At 52.2% G+C, this 26,136-nt stretch overlaps 1 protein-coding gene across 16 annotated transcripts in view; it reads left to right on the plus strand.

The window, feature by feature from the left end:
* DYSF (dysferlin) overlaps window positions 1–24,007 on the plus strand; it is a 225,314-nt gene extending 201,307 nt beyond the window's left edge. For all 16 annotated transcript variants that reach the window (XM_070379785.1, XM_070379787.1, XM_070379790.1 and 13 more), the window contains 11 exons: window positions 1,440–1,610; window positions 2,222–2,364; window positions 4,383–4,522; window positions 5,741–5,829; window positions 6,069–6,164; window positions 6,578–6,719; window positions 10,600–10,699; window positions 16,731–16,909; window positions 18,539–18,648; window positions 20,044–20,191; window positions 23,742–24,007. In XM_070379785.1, coding sequence (XP_070235886.1) covers window positions 1,440–1,610; window positions 2,222–2,364; window positions 4,383–4,522; window positions 5,741–5,829; window positions 6,069–6,164; window positions 6,578–6,719; window positions 10,600–10,699; window positions 16,731–16,909; window positions 18,539–18,648; window positions 20,044–20,191; window positions 23,742–23,780 — 1,357 coding nt within the window. In that variant the 3' untranslated portion in view covers window positions 23,781–24,007. The remainder of the gene's footprint in view (window positions 1–1,439; window positions 1,611–2,221; window positions 2,365–4,382; window positions 4,523–5,740; window positions 5,830–6,068; window positions 6,165–6,577; window positions 6,720–10,599; window positions 10,700–16,730; window positions 16,910–18,538; window positions 18,649–20,043; window positions 20,192–23,741) is intronic.
* The last annotated feature ends 2,129 nt before the right edge of the window (window positions 24,008–26,136 follow it).

The raw sequence follows: 26,136 nt of genomic DNA on the forward strand, positions 1-26,136 counted from the left end.
TCAGACAGTCCACTTTGCTAGAAACCCACTGTCTCAAGTTGGTAACCAGAATGCGCATTCATGTGTTGTCAGGAGCGTGTGAGACGGCAGAGGGTCCACCTTGGGCACAGCATGTACATCTTGGGCAGGGGTGTGCAGAGGGGAGGAGGGGCTTTGCCCAGTTGCCTCCCCCTCTAGCTGCCCCCGCTGTTCTTGCAGGGAGCATGTGGGAGAGGAGGGGCCCATCTCAAGTGCAAACTTTGCTCATCTGACACCCTTTGGGTGGCAGACGTTTGCTTTCCTGTGGATGCTTTCCAAAGCCCTCCTCCCCCCACCAAGCCCTCTTAACATAGCTCCTGGGATATGTCAGGTGCTGTGTCCCTTTAGCTGGCATCTCCCTCTCATCAACCCACCCATTCTCAGATGCTTCTCCCCACAGCCTCTCGCCATCAGAGCCCCACATCCCATGGGGTGGGCTTCAGGCAGCCCCCTACACTGCAGCTCTGTGCCCAGTCAGGACAGGCACACAGCTCCTCCCAAACACACAGCACCTCCTCTCTGCCACTAGCTGCTTGCACTTTGTCAAGCACAACTAGGGTGCCAGGCTGTGTCTCCCTCCTGAAGGGAACTCATTTCAGAGGAGAAGAGATAGCACTTCCACACTTGACCTCCGTGGGAGGTGGGGCTCTCAGAGCACAGCAGGGGCTCTCTCCAAAGAAATCTCTGCACAAGTCCTCTTTCCATCCCACTCCAGAAGCAGTGGAGAAGGCCCAACGGTCCCGAAAGTGGATTCTGGGCCACGCCCTTGGTAAATTCTAGAACTCTGGCACCTCGCTCTGGAGTTTCACATCTTGTCTCTAGGTGTCCTGGTGGAAACTTCATTAAAATTTTATTTATTTATGTGGGTGCATCATCATCTTCCTTGCATCGTGCAGGATCTTTCCCTGAGGCATGCATACTCTCTAGTTATGGTGTGTGGGCTTTAGGAGTTGCAGCACACGGGCTTAGTTGCTCCACCACATGTGGGATCTTAGTTCCCTAACCAGGGATGGAAGTTGAGTCCTTTGCATTGCAAGGTGGATTCTTAACCACTGAACCACCAGGAAAGTCCCTGGAAACTTCATTTTTAACCTTGTGAATGAACCCAGTTCATTCGTCCATTCTGTGGTCCATCAGGCAGGCATCTACTGATTATTTGAGAAAACCACGTGCACACACACACACACACACACTGAGACAAGCCCCACGTCGGGAGTGCTGTGGGTGGTGTGCTGCAGGAGCGGTTGAAGGTCTCAGGAGGGTGGACTGCAGGCCAGTCCTGCAAGAGGAGGACGCCAGTCCTGCAAGAGGAGGACGCCTTTCCAGCCTGTGCGCCAGCCTGGCCACGCCCTCGAGGTCCTGCTGTGTCCAGTGACCTCTGGGAGCTGGTATTGTCAGGACAACCCCCTCCTTCCTCGCAGGATGTTCGAGCTGACCTGCACTCTGCCTCTGGAGAAGGACCTGAAGGTCACCCTCTATGACTATGACCTCCTCTCCAAGGATGAAAAGATTGGGGAGACGGTCATTGACCTGGAGAACAGGCTGCTGTCTAAGTTCGGGGCCCGCTGTGGACTCCCCCAGACCTACTGCGTGTAAGTGCACGGTGCTGGTTACTTCTCTGACTGTGGGCTGAGCACTGACTGTGTGCCGGCCTGATCCTAGCCCGGCACAGACGCTTTCTCAGTCAGTCAGCCCAGGTCTCATCCCCACTCCGTAGATATGGACACTGAGGCCCAGGTTTTTAAGTGGTGGGGTTAGGATTTGAAGCTGCTTATCTGACTCTAAGAACCCAACTTTTCATCATGTCGTTACAATTCTCCTGAAGGCACCATCGAGGTGCCTGGAGAGGGGACGGAGAAGGGAAGCAGACAGTGGGATGGGTCACAGAGTCCGGCTGGGCCCTACAGTCCTCACTCACTTCCTGCCAACTTGGGTCTTGTCTAGGTCTGATTCTCTATATCTGAAAATTGGAAACCTTTCAGTTCCAATCCCATGCAAGTGTAAAGGAGTCTTTTGTCTCTGGGCCTCAGTCTTTCTGTGTGTGAAATGGGCTCCCCAGTCATGATGAACAATCACATAGGGTGCCCATGGTCACAGAGAAGGGTGGCTGATGCCATGTTTGTGGGCACATAGGCCACTGCACGCCCCTCTGCCCCGTCAGTGTCCTGGAGCGTCTCATGTCTGTGTTTTGCTTGGGCCTCAGCTCTGGACCCAACCAGTGGAGGGATCAGCTCCGCCCCTCCCAGCTCCTCCACCTGTTCTGCCAGCAGCACCGAGTCAAGGCCCCCGTGTACCGGACGGACCGCGTGGTGTTTCAGGATAAAGAATACACCGTCGAAGAAATAGGTGGGCTCTCCCTCCAACGCCCTCTGTCTTATGGGTCCTCTCCTGTCGTAAAGGGGCTTGGACATACCCACCGGACAAGACCGCCCCCCCCCCTGCACAGTGTGGTCTGGGGTCTCTCCAGGGCAGCACAGACGGGCTCAACTTGCCCTTGGTGTTCCTGGGACCAGTACTTACCCGGAACACCATTGTGAAGATTAGAGGTCAAAGTTGGGGCCAGGGTTGGGGGTGCATCAGAGTTCAGCCTACGGCCAGGTTGGGGCCTGTCTGAGGGGAAGATGAGCGGGGAGCCTGAAGCCAGGGTCAGGGTCATGGTTGGGATTGGGCTGCTTCTGGCTTTGGGTGGTCAGACTGGTCAGAGATTGGGTACGGCCCACCACTGAGAAGGTTTTCTGCTTGAATCACACTAGCGTGCCACTTTGACCTTGGCAGTGCCTTCTGAGCCCCTAGCCACATCTCCTGCACCTGGTGCATCCAGAGGGTGGCAGGAAGCCCTGTAGCCCTCGTCTTGCCTGACGCTTTGGGTCTGTCTAATGCTCATGCCTAGGGTGCCGCCGTGTGCTCCCTGTGTGTCTGAGATGCTCACAGGCCTGCACGGCCCACCCGGAGCAGCTCAGACTCCCCGGAGGTGTTTACAGGCCCAGCTGGCCCCTCGCCTCCTGCTGGTTTCAGCGATGTTTGATGTCAGAGCTGGTGGTGAGGTTGTAAAAGGGGAAGGAGGCTTTGGCTCCCCCATCCCCAGCCCACCCCTCTTCTGTTTCTCTGGTTCTCCAAGGTCATGGCTGAGTCAGGCTCCTTTCCATTAGGCCCTGACCCCACCCCCGTTCTCTTTTCCTGTAGAACTCGCATCTGTTTTAGGGGTGGTCTCATTTCCTTCTGCTAGTCTGTGAGCAGCTTAAGCACAGGGACCAGGGCTCATGGTCATAAATTCATAGGAAAAGAAAGCCAGAAAGCCAGAATTCTGCCTGTTTTTGCAGATGAGGCCGTTCAGACCAAGAGGGGTTGACAACCTGCCCAAAGTCACCCAGCCCTTTAGAGGCAGAACCAGGTTCCCGGCCCAGTGGTCCTCCTGCAATGCTAGGCTGCTTCCTTAGTGGCACCTATTAAAGTGGGTAGGGCGGGCTTGACGGATGAACGCACGGGCGTGTGTACGCGGTGTTAGAATCTGTACTGGTGAACATGTGCACACCTGAGTGCACATACCTGTGTGTGTACATGTGTATAGACACAGGTGGACCCTCCTACTCCCAGTCAGGTCTCTGTCATGGGAGCTCCAAGTTCACGTTGCTGGCTGATCAGCCAGCCTTCTCAGGGTTAGAAACACCCCATCCACAGTACCAGTTCGTGACCCACCCCCTGACAGGTAGAGCTACACGTGGAAGCATGCAGGGGAGGGCGGGTATTCACGCCCAGTTACACACCTTTCCTAGTGAGGGTGTGATCTCAGCCACCCCTGCCCAGGTGTGACTGCCTGCTGCTTCATGTCTATCACCTGTGAAATGGGGCTAATAATAGCACTTACCTGTTAGGGTTACTTTGAGGATCAAACCTTTAATATCTATGAAGAACAGTACCTGGCTCTTGATTTAAATGTGTTCTCTGTTACTGCTAATGCTTTAGCTACTGCTACTAATCAAAGAGATTACATGAACCACAGAATACTACTGAGAGCACTTAGATGCTTTATCTGGCAGAAGAACTTGTAGAGCCTCAGAGCTGAGAGCAGTCTGGAAGGGCTTCCTGGAAGTGGTGGGCTTTGGAGGGTGGGGAGAATTTATAAGAAGAAGAGCTTACAGAAGGTGCTTGGAAGAGGTGATGGCAATGGGGAATCTGAATTTTAAGCCCGGAGCCTGTGGACAGGGAGATTCCCGCTACAGAGAGTGAGACATGAGGGCCAGAAGTGTGTGTCTGGGTTTAGGGTGAGGCTGTGGGGTTAGTGGCTTCCCAAGGCCCCCAGGCACCCCTGCCATCTCCTGCTCACTCAGTCCTGGCAGTGTTTTTCATCTTCTTCCTGGGGTTAGAGGCTGGCAGGGTCCCGAACCCACACCTGGGCCCAGTGGAGGAGCGTCTGGCCTTGCACGTCCTCCAGCAGCAAGGGCTGATCCCTGAGCACGTGGAGTCCCGGCCTCTCTACAGCCCCCTGCAGCCGGACATCGAGCAGGTAGGACCTCCACCCACAGCCTCAGAGCCCCTGACCCTCAGCTACCCTGCCCCAAGGACAGCATGGATACCTCAGAAGCACAGTGGAGACCTCAGGATTTGGCTAACCCCTCCTTGCCATGTTTTTCTGATCTGAGTAGTTACCACTGACCACTGTTAGCTTATGAGAGAGCCCCCTTGAGCCTAGCCTTTCTGGGCTACCTGTGGACCTTGGGGCCTGGGGAATGAGCTGCCTCCTCCACCCGCATGTAGGCCGAACCTCTGACTGCCCATGAGTCATTCTGAAGCCTCAGTGTTTCAGCCTGGCCTCAGGGTGTCCTCCCCTACCATCAGTCAGTGACACCCCAGAAGGCCGGCCCTGTGCTGGGCTTGTAGGGAGTTCAGATAGGTCGACCCTATGACAGAGAGGCAGAGCAGCCACCAGGAAGGTCAGGGGAGTCCTCCCAGGAAGAGAGAGGGTGAGCAGAGGGACAGAAGACCTGGGCTGACACAGGAAGGCTTCCTGGAGGGAGTGAGCTCAGGTCTGGGGAAGGAAGAAGAGGAGGGAAGGGCTTACAGGCAGAGATGGGGTGATGCAGCCATGCAGGCGCCTTTGTGCACAGCAGAGAACATCCTCTCTGTTCTTTGGAGCTGAGTCCTCCTTCCCTTGGTGGCATGGCTACCAGCTCCCCAGAGTGGCACTTCAGGTATTGAAATGTCAGCTCTTTCATGCTCACGTGAACAGAAGTTAGGTCAGTCCCTTCTCCTCCTCCTGTAAGATGGGGCCAGAGGTAACAGCTGCTTGCAAAGAGGGCACGAGCTGAAGGGTGGCAGGTAGAATGGTTTCCTGTCTGGAAACCCTCTGAGCCCCTATGACCAAACCACACTCTCTGACCCTCTACAACTGTGCCCACCATCCCAAGGTTGGAGTGCCCTCTACTCCTTCCCACCTGGCAGCGTGAGACCCAGCAAACATCACCATCCCTGGGGAGCTTCCCTGACCCCGACCCCTGACCCCCAGGCATTCCCCAAGTCCCTGCCACTGGGGGGTGGGCTCAACCCTGTTGTTGGCCCTGTAGTCCCGCTGAAGGCACCTCCCCTGCTGGATGCTGAGCCTTGCCATGCAGGCCTGAGTCTCCTCTGTCCTGTGCTCCAAGTATCCAGTGCAGAGCAGGTGGTTGGGAGATGTTGGTTGAGTGAAAAGGCTGGTGAGAGAGCAGGGTCGTGTCTCCCTCCCCAGGGGAAGCTGCAGATGTGGGTCGACCTGTTTCCGAAGGCCCTGGGGCGGCCGGGACCTCCCTTCAACATCACCCCACGGAGAGCCAGAAGGTGACTGATGCGGCCTGGGCTCGGGGCTGAGCAGGGTGGGGGGTGGTTGCTGTGGGTGGGACCAGGAGGTGGTTCTTGGGCCGGGCTTTTTGCCATTCAGGCGCCACTCCTGTGTGACTTTGACCAAGTGTCCAGCCAGGCAAGCAGCAGTCTTGGGTGAGCGGACTTCTTGGCTTCTTGGTCAAGGACTGCCCACCCTTGGTGGGAATCCGTGTGGATTTGAGTCATTTTCTCTACAGGTTTTTCCTTCGTTGTATTATCTGGAACACCAAGGATGTGATCCTGGATGACCTCAGCATCACGGGGGAGAAGATGAGCGACATTTATGTGAAAGGGTGGGAGGTCACCCTTCTTTCTACCCGTCCCAGCTCCAGGGTGTTTCCTCTGCCCCCACGAGGGTGCTGATCAGTCGGGAAAGGGGGTGCTCTGGTGTAGGGAAGGGGGAGAACAAGAAAGCAAGGACGGTCTTATGGGAGTGTCTCTGCCTATGGGGAGTTGACCCCCACCAGATGTCTTCTTCCATGCTAATATTTGGGATGACCTTATAAGGTTTGAGGATGCTGCTCAAGAGAGAAATTAGAATATTGTGAAATTTATGGCACATTTGGTATACTGTGGAGATTTCTTGGGGTTTATTTTTCCTCTATCATTTACCAAGTTCAATGACCTTCTTAATTCCTTAAGCTGAGGATGCATATTGTGGTAGAAACCTCAGTTAGCTACGTTCTCTCAAATGTGTTATTTCTAGTTGGATGGTTGGCTTTGAAGAACACAAGCAAAAGACAGATGTACATTATCGGTCCCTGGGAGGTGAAGGCAACTTTAACTGGAGGTTCGTCTTCCCTTTTGACTACCTGCCAGCTGAGCAGGTCTGCACCGTCTCCAAGAAGGTGAGTGTCCTTCCTGTCCCCAGTGGTGCTGGTCCCAGGGCTGCAGCTGTCAGCCTGCTCGCACCGCCCGTTGTAGCGTGTCACTGTCATATTCTCAGCCTGTCCCACCACTGCTGGAACCACATCTGCCACCATGGCGTGACGACCACGACTGCCCCATCACCACCACCATGTCCTTCGTGCCCGCTCCTCCTTCCTCTTCTGCCACCTTTGCCATCTTCAGCATTGCTGCCACTCCAGCCCTCAAGGCCCCCACTGTTATGTGTAACTAAGTTCAAATCCTAACAATTCAACTAGCAGGGAGGGCCTTGGTGTCAGAGTGGGGAGGACATTGTAGGGAAACTCAGCAAGGTCATCAGAGGGTGGGGGGGGTACCCCCTAAGGCAGGGTGGCCCCAGAGGGCTGGGCTGGCCTGAGGTCAGCTTGTTGATGGGGTCAGATGCTGCTTAGCCAAGTTTCCACTGCTCCCTCCTTTCTCCCATTTCTGTGCCTGAGGCCTGGGCCGCCGTCCAGGCTGGTCTCTTTCAGGCCTGGGGAGGTCCGCCCGGTGCATCAGCTGGGGTCAGGGGGCTGCTCCAGAGCTCTCAGCTCTTTGTAGGTCCACATCTCTTGGTTTCGGCCTCGTCTGGGCCGTAAACTCTTTCTTCCTGAAACAGGTGGGTCCTGAGGCAAGTGGTGGCCCTGAGCCAGGCCTGAGGGAACAGCCCCCAGAGCATGGTGAGGAGGATGCCACAGGCAGTGGCTGCCCGGAGGCGGTGGGCATCTCTGCTGGAGCCTCTAACCACGCCTCCCTCCTAAATCTGTTTCGCCTGGAGGTGCTCTCCTGCTTGATTGACCGGGTGAATGCCCGTCTGGACTTGAGATTCTGAGGGTCCCACTTCCTTCCAGAGGTGGTGCCCGGCTTCTTCTTGTCACAGAGGCAAACTCCTGTGACTCCTCTTTCTGTCCTGAGTGGCTGTGTGGCTTAAGGAAGGGAAATATGTAGCCTACCTCGGCTGCCATGACCCCTTCCCAACCCAACACACAGCACTGCACTTCAGAGAAACCGGAATGTTCCGGTGAACATTCTGAAACCATCAAGCAAAAGAAATAAGGGCTAAATAAGGCTAAATGAATTCTTTTACCTGGGGATTGCTGCCGAGTGCCTACTAGAAAGCAGAGAGTGGCAAGCCCTGGAGGCTGTACGGTCAAGGAAAGCCAAGCCTGTTTGTAGGTTTCATCCTGTTTGCCTTTGCTCAGTGTGTTTTCCCGACAGAGCAAATGCTGCATCTGTTGGGGGCGAGCTCCAAGTCCAGCAAACAGCGCCTGTCCTTGCTGTGGACAGAGAGGGTGGGGAATGGGCCCTCCATGGGGTGAGCTATGGCTGGGGAACCGAGGCCGTGAGATGCCGATCGGCCTGCTCACAGGGAAGGCCGGACCACCTCTCTGTTGTGACGGGTGGAGATGGGGGCAAGGAGTTGCAGGAAGCAGAGGCTTCTGCTTTTTCTGCAAAGTAGAAAAAGAGAGAATCTCCTGGTGTTGTAGCAGGTGACTGAGACAAATGAAAAAGGCTGGAAGCGGCTATTACACTGAGAGAGGGAGAGAAAGGGAAGAGAGAGATCTACTAGGTGCTACCCAGCAGTTCTGAGAGCCCAGTGGGGGTTGCTGATAAAGAGTTTGAGGTGGCCCCATTCTGGCAACAATGGGCTTTCATTTCTGCCCTTTAGTTGCAAGCAGGGAAGGAGGGAGTCTGAGTCACAGTGGAGCTCCAGAGGAAGAGAAGGGCTGAGGGAAGGGACTGGTTGGCCCGATGCCCTGCAGGCTGGGTTGGTATTGAGAGAATGAGAAGGCCAGGAGGGCTGCTAAGTGGTGAGGAGGGAGAGAGGTCTGGGGAGGCCCACGGCGGGTGGGGAAGGCTGAGGGACTCCCACCTGCGTGGTGCCAGGCTCTGGAGAGGGCAGCTGGAGTGAGGGGTGGCAGAGGTCAGAAGAGATTGGAAACAGGCAAGGGGTTCTGCAGTCAACCAGGAAAGGGAGGGAGGAGCTGGCTTGACCCTAGAGGGCCAGAGGGTCCCTCTGGGAGAAAAGACCCTGGGAAGCAGGGGAGACATGCCCGCAGTGGGGCCCCAATTAGCTGGTCTGGGCTAGGGGACTGAGTCTGCTGGGGGGTTACTGCAGGGGCACTGCACAGCCTCTGGGTGTCCTGGTCCTGCTGCAGAGCCAGCCCTCTGCTGAGGGGTTCAGGGCCTCTGGCAGGCAGGCCCTCCAGGGACCCCATTAACCAGACGAGACTGTCATAAAGTACAAGGTCTCCTTTCATCCGGCGGCTTTGAACCACCGCTGGTTGCCCCGGCCGGCTCCCCACCTGGAGCCCAGCACATCCACCGGGGCCTGCCTGCGCGTCAGGCACCCACCCTGCAAATAAACAGCTAGTAAAAGGGCCCAGACTGGGAGCATAATGAGTGCCCGGGACCTGGGGGGGCCATTCCCCAGGCTGGAGCCCCAGCCCAGCTGCTCCCACCAGGGGCCGTTTGAACCTCTGGCTCATTACTGAGCCCATAAACCGGGCCGGCCAGAGGCATGGGGGAGGCTGGCGGCCTGTGCAGGCGGGCCTGTGGAGCTGGCCGTAAAAGCCCCGCCAGAGGAGGGAGGCACCTGCAGGAGGGCTGGGGCCCAGAGCGGGGGAGGCACCAGACGGGGGCTGGGGCGAGGGGCCAGGTGGGGACTTGAGCCCCTTCCCCAGCCCGCCAGCAGTCCAGGCTGCACCCAGCTGCTTCACGAGGTGATGGTTCCTCAGGGGGCACTGGTGCGGGAGCTCTGTGGGGTCCGTGTGATCTGGAGTGGCCACCAAGGCTGTATGTATAGGGCACCCGGACCCAGACAAACCCTGGGTGGTCAGCAGCGCTCCCCGACTCCTGTGGAGTCTGTGCCCTTGAGATTGGGTCCCAACCCCTGCTGTGACCTGGCACCCATCAGCGGGATGTGGTCAGATTGTTTCCTCTCCTTGCTACTCTCTCGGGTAAAGCTACAGAGGACAGAGAACAGGTGTGAGCAGGAAGGCCCCAGGGACAGTCCTTTGGGTTGAGTGTGACTGGGCCCAGAGATGGATCCAGGCCTCAGGGGCCCAGGGCCCACACTCAGCTGCTCCCCGAGGCCTCTGTGGAGAGAAGGCCCAGACAATGCTAGTCCAGGCTGATTGGCCTGAGGGAGGGGGAGGCGGGGGAGTAATGGGCTGGTGACCTTCCTAGCACTGGGGGCTTTTGATCTGCCCTGGGGTAAGATCTTGGAGATGAAGGTGGGCTCCTCAGTGCCAGTTCCTTTGCAACAGTGTGTTGCGGGGAGCCCTCCAGGTTCCCAGCCAGTCCACCCTGTTCCCAAGATCACACTGGTAGAACACGAGTAAGAGGTGAGAGTGGAACCCCAGAACCTGACTGCCTGGGTTGGAATCTAGCTTACCACTCCCTAACTGGGTGACTTGGATAAATTACTTGCTGTGATTTCCTCAGCTGTAAGGATAGTATCTCTCTCATAGGTCATTGGAAGGATAAATGATTTTATAGTGGAAAGGGGCTGGTGTATAAGAAATGCAATATTAATGTTTTTATTAGCTGTCAGAGCCTAGGCAAATTATTTACTTCTCCAAGCCTTTGTTTCATCATCTGTAAGACAGGAATGAAAACCTTGACTCATGGAATTGTGAGCATTAAAGGAACTACCTTACATCAAGTGAACACTGCCCTCTGGGGTCTCAGCAGTCTTCTTGCCAGGACCTGGCTCTGGCAAGTCCCTCAGGGATGTCTCCCTATACTGCCTCCTCCAGGCAGTCCTCCAGGCAGGAAGGGACCTCTGCCCTTCTCTAATCCTGTTCCCCTGTTTCCTTCTCTGCTTCTCCTCTGGGCCAGGATGCATTCTGGAGGCTGGACAAGACGGAGAGCAAGATCCCTGCACGAGTGGTATTCCAGATCTGGGACAACGACAAGTTCTCCTTCGATGACTTTCTGGGTGAGCACCATTTCCAGTCTACTATTCTGCCTGTCAGCGTGTCCCAGAGTCCCTGCTGAGCACGTGTGTGTCTCTCGGGCCTTTTGGCAGGGCTGGCAGGAGGATCAGGGAGCTCACAGTCTCTGGTCCCTGGTGCTGAGTGAGGCTGGTGACACAGAGCAGCGCCGCAGGGATCAGGGTGGCCTGCTGGCAGAGGTGGCCTTGAACGGTGGGCCGTGGTGGGAGGTGGGACCCAAGGAAGGAAGAGAGGGGAGCACCGGGTGAAGACGTGCAGGCAGGGGCTGGCTGTCACTAGCTGTCTGGCCCCTGGAAAGTTGCGCTGCATCCATACAATGGGGTGTTATTCAGCCACGAGAGAAGTGAAATCCTGACTCATGGTGCACCATGCGTGAACCTTGAAAACATACCAAGTAAAGAAGTCAGACGCAAAAGGACAAATATTGTATGGCTCCTTCATAGGAAATGTCCACAATACGTAATCCACAGGGACAGAAAGTGGTCACCGGGGACTGGGAACAGAGGTGGGCACGATGTGTCTCTTAGGGATGATGAAAATATTCTGAAATTAGATCGTGGTCGCGCAACTCTGGGAATATACTAGAAGCCACTGAGTTGTACACTTTAAAATGGTTACAACGGTGCATTTTATTATGCGAATTTCACCTCAGTAAAATAGCGTGTGAAAAAGGCCTTCCAGGAGGTAAGGAGTCCTGGGTTCTGGTTCCGCTTTGCCACCTAGGAGCAGGGCAGGCTTGGATGAATCACTGGAACCCTCCTTAGGTGACTCTTGATTGCAGGATTAGCCGAGTTCTTGGCCCTCCCTGCCCTGCCCCACCACAAAGGACATTCTGACAAGCAGCCCCAGCAGGAATGGGGAAGAGGGCTTCCAGCCCGTCAGGCTGCTCTTCACCCCACGTCCCCCCACACCCAGGCTGGTCCCCTGCACTTGGAGGACTGAGGACTGCTCCATGACATCACTGTAAAAGATTCAGGGTGTTAGCATCACAGCACCAAGTTGGACTTTTGTTCTTTTACTTATTACATAATTCCTGTAGCCACATTAGAAACTGGAGATAAGCAATGCCTCCCTTTCCTATTTTATTATAATCTCCTGCTGCTGCTGCTAAGTCGCTTCAGTCGTGTCCGACTCTGTGCGACCCCATAGATGGCAGCCCACCAGGCTCTGCCATCCCTGGGATTCTCCAGGCAGGAACACTGGAGTGGGTTGCCATTTCCTTCTCCAATGCATGAGAGTGAAAAGTGATAATCTCACTACCCAGAGATAACCTCCACTAATACTTTGGGGTATGTTACTTCTTACACAAGCAAATACGTGTTATATGCATATTCTTCCAAAACATTTTTTTAAATTATTTATTATGTATTTTACTTTTTGGCTGCACTGGGTCTTTGTTGCTGCATGGGCTTTCTCTAGCTGTGAGGAGTGGGGGCTACTCTTTGTTGTGGCTTCTCATGGACTTCTCTTTGCAATGGCTTCTCTTTTTGTGGAGCCCTGGCTCTAGGACGCGTGGGCTTCAATAGTTGTGACCCACGCAGCTTACTTAGTTGTTCTGCTGCAAGTGGGGTCTACGTGGACCAGGGATCAAACCTGTGTCCCCTGCATTGGCAGGTGGCTTCTTAACCACTGGACCACCGGGGAAGCCCTGTATGTGTCTTTTATACATATATGTGTACACACATGTATGTATGGCATAGAGATAGCAAAATGAGTTTATGTGACATACTATTTTAGATCTGGATTTTGTGGGAAACAATACATTGAGAATGTTCCTACTGTCAGGAGTTATCCATCTCCATTTGCATCTGCATAATGGTACTTAACGTCCACCTGATGACCCCTTGCACAGATGGATCCTCTCCTGTCTCACTAATCCCGCTTCGGTGCACTCTCAGCTCATTTCCAGGCTTTCCTGTGTGAGTGACAGCCTAGGCTTACATCTTTGGACCATTTGTGCATATCTTCCCTAAATTTCCCTGGTGGCTCAGACGGTAAAGCATCTGTCTACGATGTGGGAGACCAAGGTTCGATCCCTGGGTTGGGAAGATCCCTTGGAGAAGGAAATGGCAATCCACTCCAGTACTATTGCCTGGAAAATCCCATGGACAGAGGAGCCTGGTAGGCTACAGTCCATGGGGTCGGAAAGAGTTGGACACGACTGAGCGACTTTACATTCCCTAAATTTTAAGGAGCAGATTTTTAGTCTTAGAGTGGTTTTTGAAATGTTTTGTTCAATTGCCCTCTAGATAGATTTTACATTTTTATTTTATCATCTGTTCTCTATTTGCCCAAGGGCACTATTTTCCTTAAACTTTTGCTAAAAGTGTTATCTTTTTTTAAAAAAAAGCTGCCAATATGACGCCTCGTTTTTATCTTTCTTTGCATTTCTTCTTTACTTGTAAGGTAGAGCTTTAAAAACATGTTTATTATCTATAGTGTTGTTGTTATTTTCTTTTTCATGGTTTTGGGATATTCCTCTTTTATTATTGATTTTCAGAGCTTTTTATATAGTAAGGACACATTACAAATAATTTTGCCATTTTCAATTGCTTTTTAATTTTTTATAGACCCTCTTTTGCTTGCAGACTAAAAATTTTTTTTAGTATCCATCTATCATTCTTGCCTTTATGGGATGAGACTTTAGAAAACCATTCTTAAAAAAAAAATAGAAAACCATTCTTTTTTCTCATTTTATTTTTTAATTAATTAATTTATTTTAATTGGAGGCTAATTACTTTACAGTATTGTGCTGGTTTTTGCCATACATCAACATGAATCAGCCATCAGTTCAGTTCAGTTCAGTCGCTCAGTCGTGTCCAACTCTTTGCAACCTCGTGAATTGCAGCACGCCAGGCCTCTGTGTCCATCACCAACTCCCAGAGTTCACTCAAACTCACGTCCATTGAGTTGGTGATGCCATCCAGCCATCTCATCCTCTGTCGTCCCCTTCTCCTCCTGCCCCCAATCTCTCCCAGCATCAGGGTCTTTTCCAATGAGTCAACTCTTCGCATGAGGTGGCCAAAGTATTGGAGTTTCAGCTTTAGCATTCCTTCCAAAGAACACCCAGGACTAATCTCCTTTAGAATGGACTGTTTGGATCTCCTTGCAGTCCAAGGGACTCTCAAGAGTCTTCTCCAACGCCACAGTTCAAAAGCATCAATTCTTCGGCACTCAGCCTTCTTCACAGTCCAACTCTCACATCCATACATGACCACAGGAAAAACCATAGCCTTGACTAGACGGACCTTTATTGGCAAAGTAATGTCTCTGCTTTTTAATATGCTATCTAGGTTGGTCATAACTTTCCTTCCAAGGAGTAAGGAAATTTCATGGCTGCAATCACCATCTGAAGTGATTTTGGAGCCCCAGAAATAAAGTCTGACACTGTTTCCACTGTTTCCCCATCTATTTGCCATGAAGTGATGGGACCAGATGCCTTGATCTTAGTTTTGTAAATGTTGAGCTTTAAGCCAACTTTTTCACTCTCCTCTTTCACTTTCATCAAGAGACTTTTTAGTTGCTCTTCACTTTCTGCCATAAGGGTGGTGTCATCTGCATATCTGAGGTGATTGATATTTCTCCCGGCAATCTTGATTCCAGCTTGTGCTTCTTCCAGCCCAGCGTTTCTCATGATGTACTCTGCATAGAAGTTAAATAAGTAGGGTGACAATATAGAGCCTTGATGCACTCCTTTTCCTATTTGGAACCAGTCTGTTGTTCCATGTCCAGTTCTAACTGTTGCTTCCTGACCTGCATATAAGTTTCTCAAGAGGCAGGTCATAGATGTACATAGAAAACCAATTTTAATAAGACAAACAAAAACTGCATTCTAGTGAATGAAAAAATGGTGTTCAGTATAAAATTAAATAGGATCATTTTGTGTTTTTAAAAATAAAGACACTAAAACTACTTTTAAACTCCACAGATTTCTTTTAATTTGATGTTTGTGATTTAATTTAATTTGATCTATTGTGAAAGGATCAGCACAATAAACTGCATAGCTAATTTTTTTTCTTGTGAAGAGAAATTTTAAGATCTACTCTTTTAGCAGCTTACAGCATTATTAAGCCATTTCCTTTTCCCTTTTCATAATGTATTTTCTAATTACATAGTTTGTTTCTTTTGAATAGTTACTGCTTTTATTTTAAAAGTAATAGTTAAGATCTAGAAATTTTGCCATCAAGAAATAATCCTGTGTTTCCTTATAGTCTTTATGATATACTATCTATGTGTATATATATAGTTTACTTTATGTTGATATATTATATATGCACTGTGCTATATATATGTTACATATATATATATATAAACCTTATGTAGATATACTATATTCGGAGAAGGCAATGGCACCCCACTCCAGTACTCTTGCCTGGAAAATCCCATGGACGGAGGAACCTGGTAGGCTGCAGTCCGTGGGGTCACTAAGAGTCGGACACGACTGAGCAACTTCACTTTCATTTTTCACTTTCATGCATTGGAGAAGGAAATGGCAACCCACTCCAGTGTTCTTGCCTGGAGAATCCCAGGGATGGGGGAGCCTGATGGGCTGCCGTCTATGGGGTCGCACAGAGTCGGACACGACTGAAGTGACTTAGCAGCATCAGCAGATATACTATATATGTGTATATATGTATATATAATATATAGTATATATGTAGATATATATGATATATGTGGGCTTCCTTGGTAGCTCAGATGGTAAAGAATCTGTCTGCAATGCAGGAGACCTGGGTTTGATACCTGAATCAGGAAGACCCTGGAGAAGGGAATGGCAACCCACTCCAGTATTCTTGCCTGGAGAATTCCATGGACAGAGCAGCCTGGTGGATACAATCCATGGGGTCGCAAAGAATCAGACACAACTGAGCAACTAACACACACATATATATAGATATATGTATAGAGTATACATACTATATATAATATATATGGGTTATGTAGCTACATGGTTTATGTAGATATCCTGTATACAGTTTAATATATAATATATATTAATATAATTTATATATAGATTTAATGTAATATTTAATATATTAAACTATATATATGATTTAATGCCCTATATTATATTGAGACCATATTTAAAATGAGAAATAAACATTCATCTGTAGCTGAGGGATGGAGAGATGTGTAGATGGATACATAGATTAGTGTTGATATAGAGTTGAACAACTGTTGGAGGGAATAATAACCTGATTAATGGAGATATAGTGCTCAGCAAATGTTAGCTATTGAGGGATATAGATAGTTAAAGCAGATAGCTGCATGGAAGGATAAATGGAGGAAGGGAAAGAAAAAAAAACTACAATAATAGATGCAGTCACCGAATACTTGCAGTAACTGAGCATTCCACACTGAAAAATAGTCTAATCTCCTTTGTGTGGTATTCAAAAATTTCTTTAATATGGCCTCAGTAAATGTTTTTTAGATTTATCTCTCTCACTTAATCCCTTCAGTAACCTGTGCTCCAATCCCACTGATTTCATCATGTTGTTGGAATTGGATTAGGTGAAACCACATGAAATTACTGTTTTTATACATCAAAGATAATTGAATATCAGAATTTTCATGTGGCTTAACCCAAAAGCTGGATCTGTTCTGGGAGAGGAGGGATAAAATAGATGAGCAGATGAAGCAGTATGGAAAGATAGCTGTGTGGATAACTAGGTGGGCAGATGAACAAACTACAATGAGATAACATTTGTACCTATATCAAAGCAAGAACAAAAATAAAAAATGGGAAATCACAAATGTTGGAGAGGATGTGGAGAAATTGGAACACTCGTATACTAAGTAAGTATAGTAAGATGAATAATTGAGCAGTTGGGAAGCTCTGTTAAGGACGATTCAATAAGGGCAGATTAGTGGGCATATGGATGCGTGAACAGATGGAAGGGAAGCTGAACAGATGGAATGAGAGGTGATGGATGGAGAGTGGAGTTTGAGCCACAGGGTGGTCCTAGGCTGGCAGTGACTGAGAAAGCCTGGTTAAAGCACCCTTCTTTGCCACAGGCTCTCTGCAGCTGGACCTTAACCACATGCCCAAGCCCGCCAAGACAGCTGAGAAGTGCTCTGCAGACCAGCTGGAAGACACCTTCCACCCAGAGCGGTTTGTGTCTCTTTTTGAACAGAAAACAGTGAAGGGCTGGTGGCCCTGTGTGGCGGAAGAGGGTGAGAAGAAGATACTGGCGGTAAGTCAGCTCCATCTGGCCGGTGGAGACATGGGAGTGGCTCCTCCATAGAAATCACAGGCGCAGGCGTGTTCCTCTCCCTATCTCCTGCCCTCCTTGTCTGTTTTCCAAGACCTGTCCCTCTCCCTTGCCACTTTCCAGCCTTCCTGTCCTTGAGGGTTGTATCCCAGCGAAGCCTATTTAAATCAAAGGTGCCTTAATCTCTGTGGATCCTGTTTAATTTATACTCTGCTCTTTGGCCTTAACAGTAATCTGTGTCCTGGGTTCCCCTTTGGCTAGACTTCTGGAAGAGGACAGGCATCATGCCACTCCCATTTAAGCAGGACCCTACAAGGGACCATCCTTGAGGGACTATTCCCTCTGCCCAGAGATCTGTCCAGGGGTGTGACTGGGGACCATGAGGAACTGTCCTGCCTCTGCAGGGGAAGTGAATGACAGTTTATTATTGTCCCTCAGTATCCACAGGGGGTTCGTTCCAGGAGCCCCGTGGACATCAAAATCCACGGATGGTCAAGTCTCATAGTTGGCCCTCCATGGTTGGTGGAATCTGTGGATTGAAACCTGCAAATGAGGGCCGACTGTATATTTATTAAAATAATATGTGTATAGGTGGATCTGCATGGTTAAAACCTATGTGGTTCAAGGGTCAGTTGTACCTGGAAACAGCAAGCAGCCAGCCAACCCCTCAGGTGGCCTTTGAAATAAAATATCCATGTTGTGTAACAAATTATAACAATTAATAAGAAACACTAATGTCTCAAAAGAAAAATGAGTGTGGTGCATGCATAGATAATACACAAAGAAGTAGAGTGGCCATTAAAATTTAAGAAAGTTCATTTCCCCTAGGAATTACATAAAGGAATATTTTAAAATGTGAAAACATCTTTAATGTATTATAGTAGAATGTTTTAAAAACAGAAATGCTCATTGCTAGCAAGGATGCAGAGAGACTCCCCCCTCATTTATTTTTGCCCGGCAGGCTAATGATTTTACATTTGGGGAAACAATTTAGTAATATATAACCTGAAACTTAGCAATATTTATTCCCTTTGAAATTTTTTATCCCACTTCTAAAATCTTTCCCAAAGAAATAACCTCATTAAATTAAAGCTTTACGGTTCTAGGGTGTTGGTTGCAGCATTTTTTTTTTTTTTATAACAACAAAGAGTTGGAAACAACTTAAATGAACCAAAATAACTAGTTTACTAAATAAATTATGGTCAGCCATTGCATAGAATGTTTTATAGCATTAAAAGCAAACTTTAAAAAGAGTATATAATTATATAATAATAAAATATATTATTTTAAGTGAAAGAAACAAGCTATAGAACTAAATCTACACAGTATGGTATTTCATATACTTGCAGAGAAAAATAAGTCTGATGAATAAAATAAAAAGATAAATATGAATTATCTTTACATAGGGAAAGTATGAGTGTCCTTTCTTTATATGTGTCTGTAGTTCCTACATATTCTGCTAGGAACGGGTACTTTTATGATCAGATCACCCTGTTATCACTTTTCAAAAAAAATCATAAAGTGACCTTGACCTCTGTCCTGGCCTGGCTCCTCTCCAAGCCACGGTGCAGAGCCTTTGTGTTCCTGACCAGGTTCCCCTTGTCCCCACAGGGCAAGCTGGAGATGACCTTGGAGATTGTAACGGAGAGTGAGCATGAGGAGCGGCCAGCCGGCCATGGCCGGGATGAACCTAACATGAACCCCAAGCTCGAGGACCCAAGGTTAGTGCCCAGCCCCTGACCGCTGATGGCCAAGGGGACTGGGAGGTGCAGCCGCAGTAGAGGAGGCACCCGCTGCATAGCCACACAGAGGTCCCAAGGCCCAGAGAAGGGTGTGACTCATCCCAGGGTACACCTTGGTAGGGAGCAGGTGACCGACATCCTTCCAGGACAGGCTGGGCTCATCAGTTCTTTCCAGAAGCCAGCACTGTTGAGCAACTGGGGGTTGTAGGCCAAGCGTGCTGTCATATGGCTTGTGTGTGTTGAGTCCTGGACCCTTCCCTGCTGGGCCATCTTAGCATCCTCACTTTACAAATGAGAAAACAGTCACAGCAAAATTAAATAAGGTCATTCCAAGGAAAGTGGTGAAACAAATTCTCACACCTGGCCTGATTGGCTCTGGAGCCTGACCCAAGGTCTTTGCCCTGAACGAGCTGCTTCTGTGGCTCTCTTGTGGTGTTAATGTGCCTTTCAAAAGGTCTTTCAGTTTTCCCACCTGTGAAATGGGGGCCTAGCCTCTGCCTCCCCTACCTCCCAGATAAGGGATATAAGCCAATCCAGTGGACGTAGAAGGCTTGAGGACAGTTATTGGAGCCTGAAAGACGGCTGTTGGTGGCAGGGCTGTGTGTGAGTGATCGGGCTGTGTTTGCTGGGTCCTTTCCCACGGCCTGCTGAGCTCAAGTCACACTTAGCACAGACAGCCCACTTTGTCACAGAGCTGTCCTGACTGCCACAGGCTGGCTGAGCAGCAGGAGGCACCCCTACCCAAGGGTGCTGGGATCTGGGTGGAAAGATGAGGGAGACCCAGGAGAGCCAGCGGCATGCAAGCGAATGTCAGAATGGCCATTACCGAGACACAAAACCTACCTGCTCTTTGAACTGTGAGACTGGTCTAGGGGAAGGATCTGCGGTTCTTGGTTGTGAGAGACAATCACCTTTCTGGGTTCAGTTCTAGCCATCCTTCCCTGACCGTGGACCAGCCATATGCATCTAGGCCCATAGCTGAGCTTATCTGGAGCTCGTGGGCCGTAGCTCAGCGAAAGTGGAGCCCCTCGAAGCTCTGTCCAGTCCCCAGGTCTCTAGTCTGTGACAAGTCCTGGGTCAGGAAGGAGAGAGCGGCAGGGAAGGTGACCTGGACAGGGTGGCTGATAACTGGGTCCCTGAGGGTGTGCAGGGCTTGATGGTGTCAAGAAGAGAAGCGGGGTGCCAGCGGGGCTCATGCTGTAGCAAAGGCCGGGAGGAGAAGGGGATTGCAGATGCAAAGGGACAGGGGCCGGGGGCTGGAGGCTGGGGGGTCTGGGGGCCTGGCTGGGGAGAGCCAGGGTGATTTGGGGGCAGGGCTCCCAGGGAGAAGCACTGGTGGGGGTGCCCTGCTGACCTCTGGGATCTCCCTTGCAGGCGGCCTGACACCTCCTTCCTCTGGTTCACCTCCCCGTACAAGACCATGAAGTTCATCCTGTGGCGGCGGTTCCGCTGTGCCATCATCTTCTTCCTCATTCTCTTCATCTTCCTGCTCTTCTTGGGCATCTTTGTCTACTCCTTCCCGGTAAGCTGGCCCGAGGTGGGAGGCAGAGACCCTGTCTCAGGGGAGCTCCTGGTCTGATGCGGGAGGTACAGCTCTTGGCCTCCAGCAGCCCCTGGTCTCAGAGGAGCCTGTCATTGTCCTCCAGTGTACTGGGTGTCTGATGGAGAGGCAGCCTCTGTCCTTGGGGAGTCTGTAGCCTGAGGAAGGGGACACAGGCCCTACTCTGGGGGTCCCCAGTCTGGTAGGAGACCCGTGGGGAGTTCTGAGTTCTTGCCCTTAATGGGGAGACACAGTGTGCTCAGCAAGCCCCTGACGGGCTGTGTAATCAAGAAGGTGAGGCCCTTGGGCAGGCGTGGGTGGGAGAACCTTCTTGAAAGAGGGCGTGCAGCTTGGTCAGGAAGGGAAGGGGAGGTGTAGATGGCGGAGAAGAGGGGAAGGCCCTGTGTCTGTGAGGACAGCACCTGCTGAGGGACTGGAGAGGGGCTTAGGGTCCACCCGGGGACCTGAGCGTGTGCCTGTTTTCTGCAGTGGGGTGGCCTGGGCCGGGGAGTGAGTGAGGATGGGGTGCGCCAGGAGCCTCTCCCCGGTGCAGTGAACACTGGGCCCCTTTCCCTGCTGAGTGCCTGACAAGCCAGCTGATGCCTGACAGAGAGCGACCAGGGCTGCTCCGCGGGCCCCTCCCAAAAGAGAATCTGGAGCTGTCTCCCTTGCCCAGGCTCCCTGGGTCCTCACGGCAGCACCTGAGTGTCTCTAGAACCTCAGACCTTGAAGGGATCACAGGTTCTCAGGCTGATACCTGAGTTTCAATCTCGTCTAAATTTTTAAAACTTTTTAATATGAAAATTTCAAATCCATGTACAAGTAGAGGAACGGTGTGATCAACTCCACGTCACCCTGATTTGAATGGAAAGAAACAGACACCGAGAGAGGGGAGGAACCAGCTCAGGGCTGCAGGGCAGTCTGTGTACAGCTCCCAGGCTGGGGTTCCAGCCACAGCCCTGGTCAGCACCAGGCCGCCGGCCACGTGCACGGTCCCCACAGCGGGCAGTGGAATTACTCACCTGTGAGCTCTTTGCTCTGAGTCCTCCAGGAGAAGGAGGGGTCCCAAGCGCCTCTCCCAGTATAGCTGGAGAGGCCTGGTACCAGCAGAGAGCCTCCTGAGGAAGACAGTTAAAACGGCAGAGCATCCCCTTCAGGCCCTGATACCATGAACTGTGGGGGTAGCAGAGGGGAGCTCTGGTTCAGACACCCAGGCCCTGGCACCCTCTGGGCCCTGAGTCACAAAGGAGGGTCTAGAGCCGGGGTGGCCATGGGTCAGGCTGAGGGCCAGGCCCTTTGAGCGGGCTGAGACTGTTCTAAGTCTTAGTGAGAAGACCTACATTGACCAGATAGGCCTGAGGCTCAGGGGTGGGTAAGGTTATGGGGGTCAGGCTTGTTTGGTTTGGGTGCCCTCTTAGTGAAAGAAGACAAATTACAACTGTTAATACAGGGTTAGCTACTGGGCCCTGGAAGAGAGCAAGTGGTGCCTAGAGCTTAGCTGCCCTGGCAGTGACCTGGGCTCAGGGGTCAGGCCCAGGACTCCACCTCCATGTCTCTTCCCCTGGGGCAGGCCCAGGTGGTCCGTTGGGGAGGCACAGTGCCCCTCGCCTGGCCTGTCCTCAGGCTCACCTCCTCTCATGTTGTTTATTCAGGCAAAGACTGTGTCCGGGAACCAAGGGTGAGTTCTGTGGGTGATGGGGGGGTGGTGAGGCTGGTGCTCCGGTGAGCTGGCGGTCCACGAGGAGACACAGTGATGCCAGGACCACGGGGAGAACAGGGCACAGCCTAGTGCTCCACGGTGAGGCCGTGCCAGGGAGTGCGGGCAATGAGCTGGCACATCCCCACGCTCCTGAGCAGGTGGTCTGAGAAGCGAGCACCAGGGAGAATTGTAGAGCCCTGGCCCGCTCCAGGCCTGCTGGGGAGAATCTGCCTCAAACATTCTGGTTTGAGCATCACTGTTGTGTGAGATGGAGCTCCATGTGGAGTCATGAGCTGGTAGCTGCTTTTGGCTCTTCCAGGGACTCCCCAAGTGACCTCGGCCGGGACCCCCATAGGCATGAGGCAGGGCTGGGCTGGGTCAGCACTGACCTGCTGTGACTAGCACTTTGTGGAGGGGAGCTGTGTGGGGAGGGGGCTGCATGTCAAGCCAGCCTTCTGCTGAAGAGCCAAGGGGAGGGCAGGGCCGGGCCCCAAGTAAAATGCCCATCTCCTCGCTATGCCTGGGCCTGCCCCTGGCCAGCCGGGCCCCACCCTGCAAGGCGCCTGGGCAGCGGACTGGCCTCAGGGACCTGGGGAAGGGGAAAGGAGGTCCAAGCTGCCTGGCTGGGAGACAGAGGGAAGATTTCCAGTCACTTCCAGCCTGCCACCCTTTCTCATCTCAGGGGCAGCCTTAGCCCCAGACCCTGTGGGCAGGCCCTGGGCAGAGCCTCTTCCCTGTCTCCTGGGTCCCCAACAGCAGCATCCGTCTCTTTTGAGATCTTCTGGGAATTGTCCTCTTCAAATACCAGCCCTGCCTTCTCTCCCAGGGCTGGTGTGTGGGCTCGGCTCCCAGGCGAAGGCTTTGGGGCGGAAGGGGCAGCCTGGACCTGAGGCTGGTGATGCTCTCACCTGCAGTTCTTTGCCACACGCTGGGCATGTCCAAGTGGCTTGGTCACCTGGTGGGTGCCAGACCCGTGCCCCTCGCCTAGCTTGCAGGTTTTGGGGGCGGAGGCCTTGGTGGAGAGGGGCCCGGGGCCAGGGCTGCCACCTCCTTCCCCGCGTAGACCTAATCTCCCATCCCCTTGGAAATTCCCCCGGGAGGGGGACAGGAGGGCAGCCTGTCTGTTTCCCCCCAGCTCTCCCCCAGAGGCCGCCGGGAGCAGGGCCAGCGTGGGGAGGCAGGAGGCGAGCTGGCGGGGAAGGAGCGGCGGCTTTGTTTCCAGAGTTGGCTTTCCCGGGCGGCGCTGGGGAACATACTGTCCCAATTAGGAGCCCTGTGCTGTGTTGTATGTGTTTTCATGGTTTTGGGGGGGAGGAGTGGGGAGGGGAGATTCCTGTCAGTCCTGCAGCAGCCAGGGCTTAATCAGGGGTGACCCGTCTCCAGGGCTGGCCTGTGTTGTGGGTCATCCTTGTACACCACCCCTGCCCTCGGCTCTCTTTTTGCTTCTGGGGAGGGAACATGGTGGCCAATGAGCCCGGGGTTCCTGTGTGTGGGGAGTTGGGAGGGGGGTGGGGAGAATCCCCGCTGTGCCTTCGGGCCACCTGTCTGATGGAAGGTGCCGGGCCTGGCCAGGCTGGGGCAGAGTCCTCTGGGCAGAGCGGACGCTGGGAGTGGGCCCTGGTTGATGGGGGAGAAGACTGAGCAGTTCAGGCGCCGTGGCCCCCAGGAGAGTGTGGGCTGGTGTGGCAGTGAGGCTGGAGGGCGCAGTGTTGAGTGTGGAGCATGGCGGGGGTGGTGAGTGCGAGGTGCAGGCAGGTGGCTGAGTCCTCTCCCAGCTCCTTTTCCCCCGCAGCTGTCACCACCTGTCCCTACCTCCTCCCTCCCTCTCTCCAGAACTATGCTGCCATGAAGCTGGTGAAGCCCTTCAGCTGAGGACTCTTACCCCTGGACTAGCTTCCTCCACTGCCCGGCTCGGTAGAGCTCCTCCAGATGTTCAAGCCTGACCGTCCTGCCAGGGTGGGCAGATGGACTGGCACACGCACCGAGTGCTGTGACGTTGAGCCCTGGGATCACTGCTGTCATCATTTCTTTCTCCCCTGAACCGAACCATTTGGGATCAGCCCATGTGTATTTCAGTATAAAACAGTTGGAACCACAAAGCAGCTTTGGTGTGTGTCTCTGTGGCACCTGAGTGGGGTGACTGAGCAGGGGATGGGTCCAGGTGGGCGGGGGTGTGGGGTGTGCCATCTCTGCTCAGTGGGCCCGCTGGAGCTGTGGATCTTTTGACAAGGAAAGTGGGGGTGGCCTGGGCCTGCCTGGAGACCCAGCATGTTCTGCTCCCAAACTCTGTCCCCTCTCCTGTGCCCTCCTCCCTCTGGCATCTCCTCTTTCTCACCCACACTTCTCTCTGCTTGGGTGGGCAGTTACCTGCACCACGCCTGGAAGAGGTTTCACGTAGGCACATGGAGCCCCAGAAACTCTCCAGGCAGGGGTAGCTTCTGGATTCCTGGCTGTGACCTTGTCTCCTGTACTCTTGGGATGTCTTAGGGCTCTCTCCCTGTTTCCTCGCCCTGCTCTGGGCTGGACAAACACACCCTTTTCTTGTGATCCGAGCATCTCATTAGCCATTGGTCTGACATATCTTGCAGGGATCAGGCTTCATCTACAGGAGCAGCAAGAACACACTTAGAGAAAAACCAAAGAGTATGAAAGCATTGTTTCCAAAATAGAGGCCTCTGCCTCTGTCACCGGAGGGGCTGGAGCTCTGGAGCTCAGCCTGGTGGCCTCCTCGCCTGTTACCCAGGAGGGCTTCTCTTGTTTCCTGCTGTGAGCTGTTCCCGTGGCCCAGGACCCAAGGCCCCAGAGTGAGCCTTCCAGCCCCTCTGGCTCTTCCCTGCCTGCTGGGACCCAGACAGGCCCTGCCTCATCCCACCTGGTTGGCGGGACTAGGGATGACTGGGATGGGGCTGATGGCCTGAGCCCTCCTGGATGAGGGAGCTACATCTTGAACACAGAGTGGTTCTCTCTTCAGGAGAGGGTCTGACAGAGGATGCCCTCAGTGTCCAGCTCCCCGTGGGCCCTGAGAACCTGGGTGGCCAGTCCTGAACCCTGGAGCCATGTGGCCATACCTTGCACAGAACAGGCAGCAGGGACCAGAGTCACCCATCTCTTCTGGGTCATGAGCCTTCCATGAATATCCACCATGGAGGTGGTGGATCAGTGATTCCATGGAGAGGACTGGAGGTAAAAGGAAGAGGTGGGCCTGCAGCTTCAGGAGGTGCTGAGAAAGCTTTAGGGTCTGGGGAGACCTGAGAATGTTTGAAGGTAGGGAGGAGGAATCCACTAGGGAGGGAAAGATCAAACATACAAGAGAGAAAATGGGATAATTAATGGAACCAGCTTCCGGAGAAGGAGGGGAGGGTGTTATCTTGGAAAGAAAGTTCTCTTTTTCTTACAGATGCAAGAAGGCTGGAGGAAATACATGCATACATGGGACTGTCACCTGGGTTAAATGAATTTGCGGAAACACTGTGCCCACTCTTTAATATTTTCTTTTATTCATTTGCTTTTTCTTGCTGCTTTGAGTTGCAGGTAATAGAAACCATTACTTAAACTAGTAAAAGGACTATAATGGCTTTATAGAAATGAAACTTTCAGGATTGGCTTCAGGCAAGGGCTGATCCAGCTCCTCAGTTAGGTCACCAAGACTTTGCATTCTCTCTCTGCTCTGCCCTTGTCAGAGTTGGCTTCTGTCTAAAGCTGACTCTATTCCTTTGGAGTCTGGGGTTAAAGCTGCTCCTTGGAACCCTATAGGCTACCAAGCAAAACTCAGGGGAATGAGGAACAGATAGATGGTGAGGGGATGTTGTGTCCAGCACATGTTTATTGAGAGAGTCTACACAGCAGCCCTAGAGCAGGTTCTGAAGATATAGCAGTGAGTTACTTATGACTCCTGACCTCCCATAGTTCCCAGTGTTGGGGGAAAAGTGGATCCAGAAACGACGGTTATTTTTACTCTTAGGAGCATATCAGAGATGGGCCACCCCAGGGCAGGGAAAGGATGTCATCTGAGTGGAGCGTTGAACTGCCCCCAGTGGCTAAGACTGGAAAGCTGTGCTGAGCAGTAGAGATAGAGACCAAGACTCTGGCTGTCCAAGAGCCCAGATCCTTTAGGGTAAGGCTGAGTGTTGAAGGGCCTGTGTCTGCAGCTGAGGAGTTAAAACTTCATTCTGGAGATGAGAAAGTGGCACGGAAAGAATTTAAGCTGTGGCCTTGGTCAGAGTCGTGG

The sequence above is a fragment of the Bos mutus genome, chromosome 11, assembly GCF_027580195.1.
Source record: "Bos mutus isolate GX-2022 chromosome 11, NWIPB_WYAK_1.1, whole genome shotgun sequence".
Lineage (NCBI taxonomy): Eukaryota > Metazoa > Chordata > Mammalia > Artiodactyla > Bovidae > Bos > Bos mutus.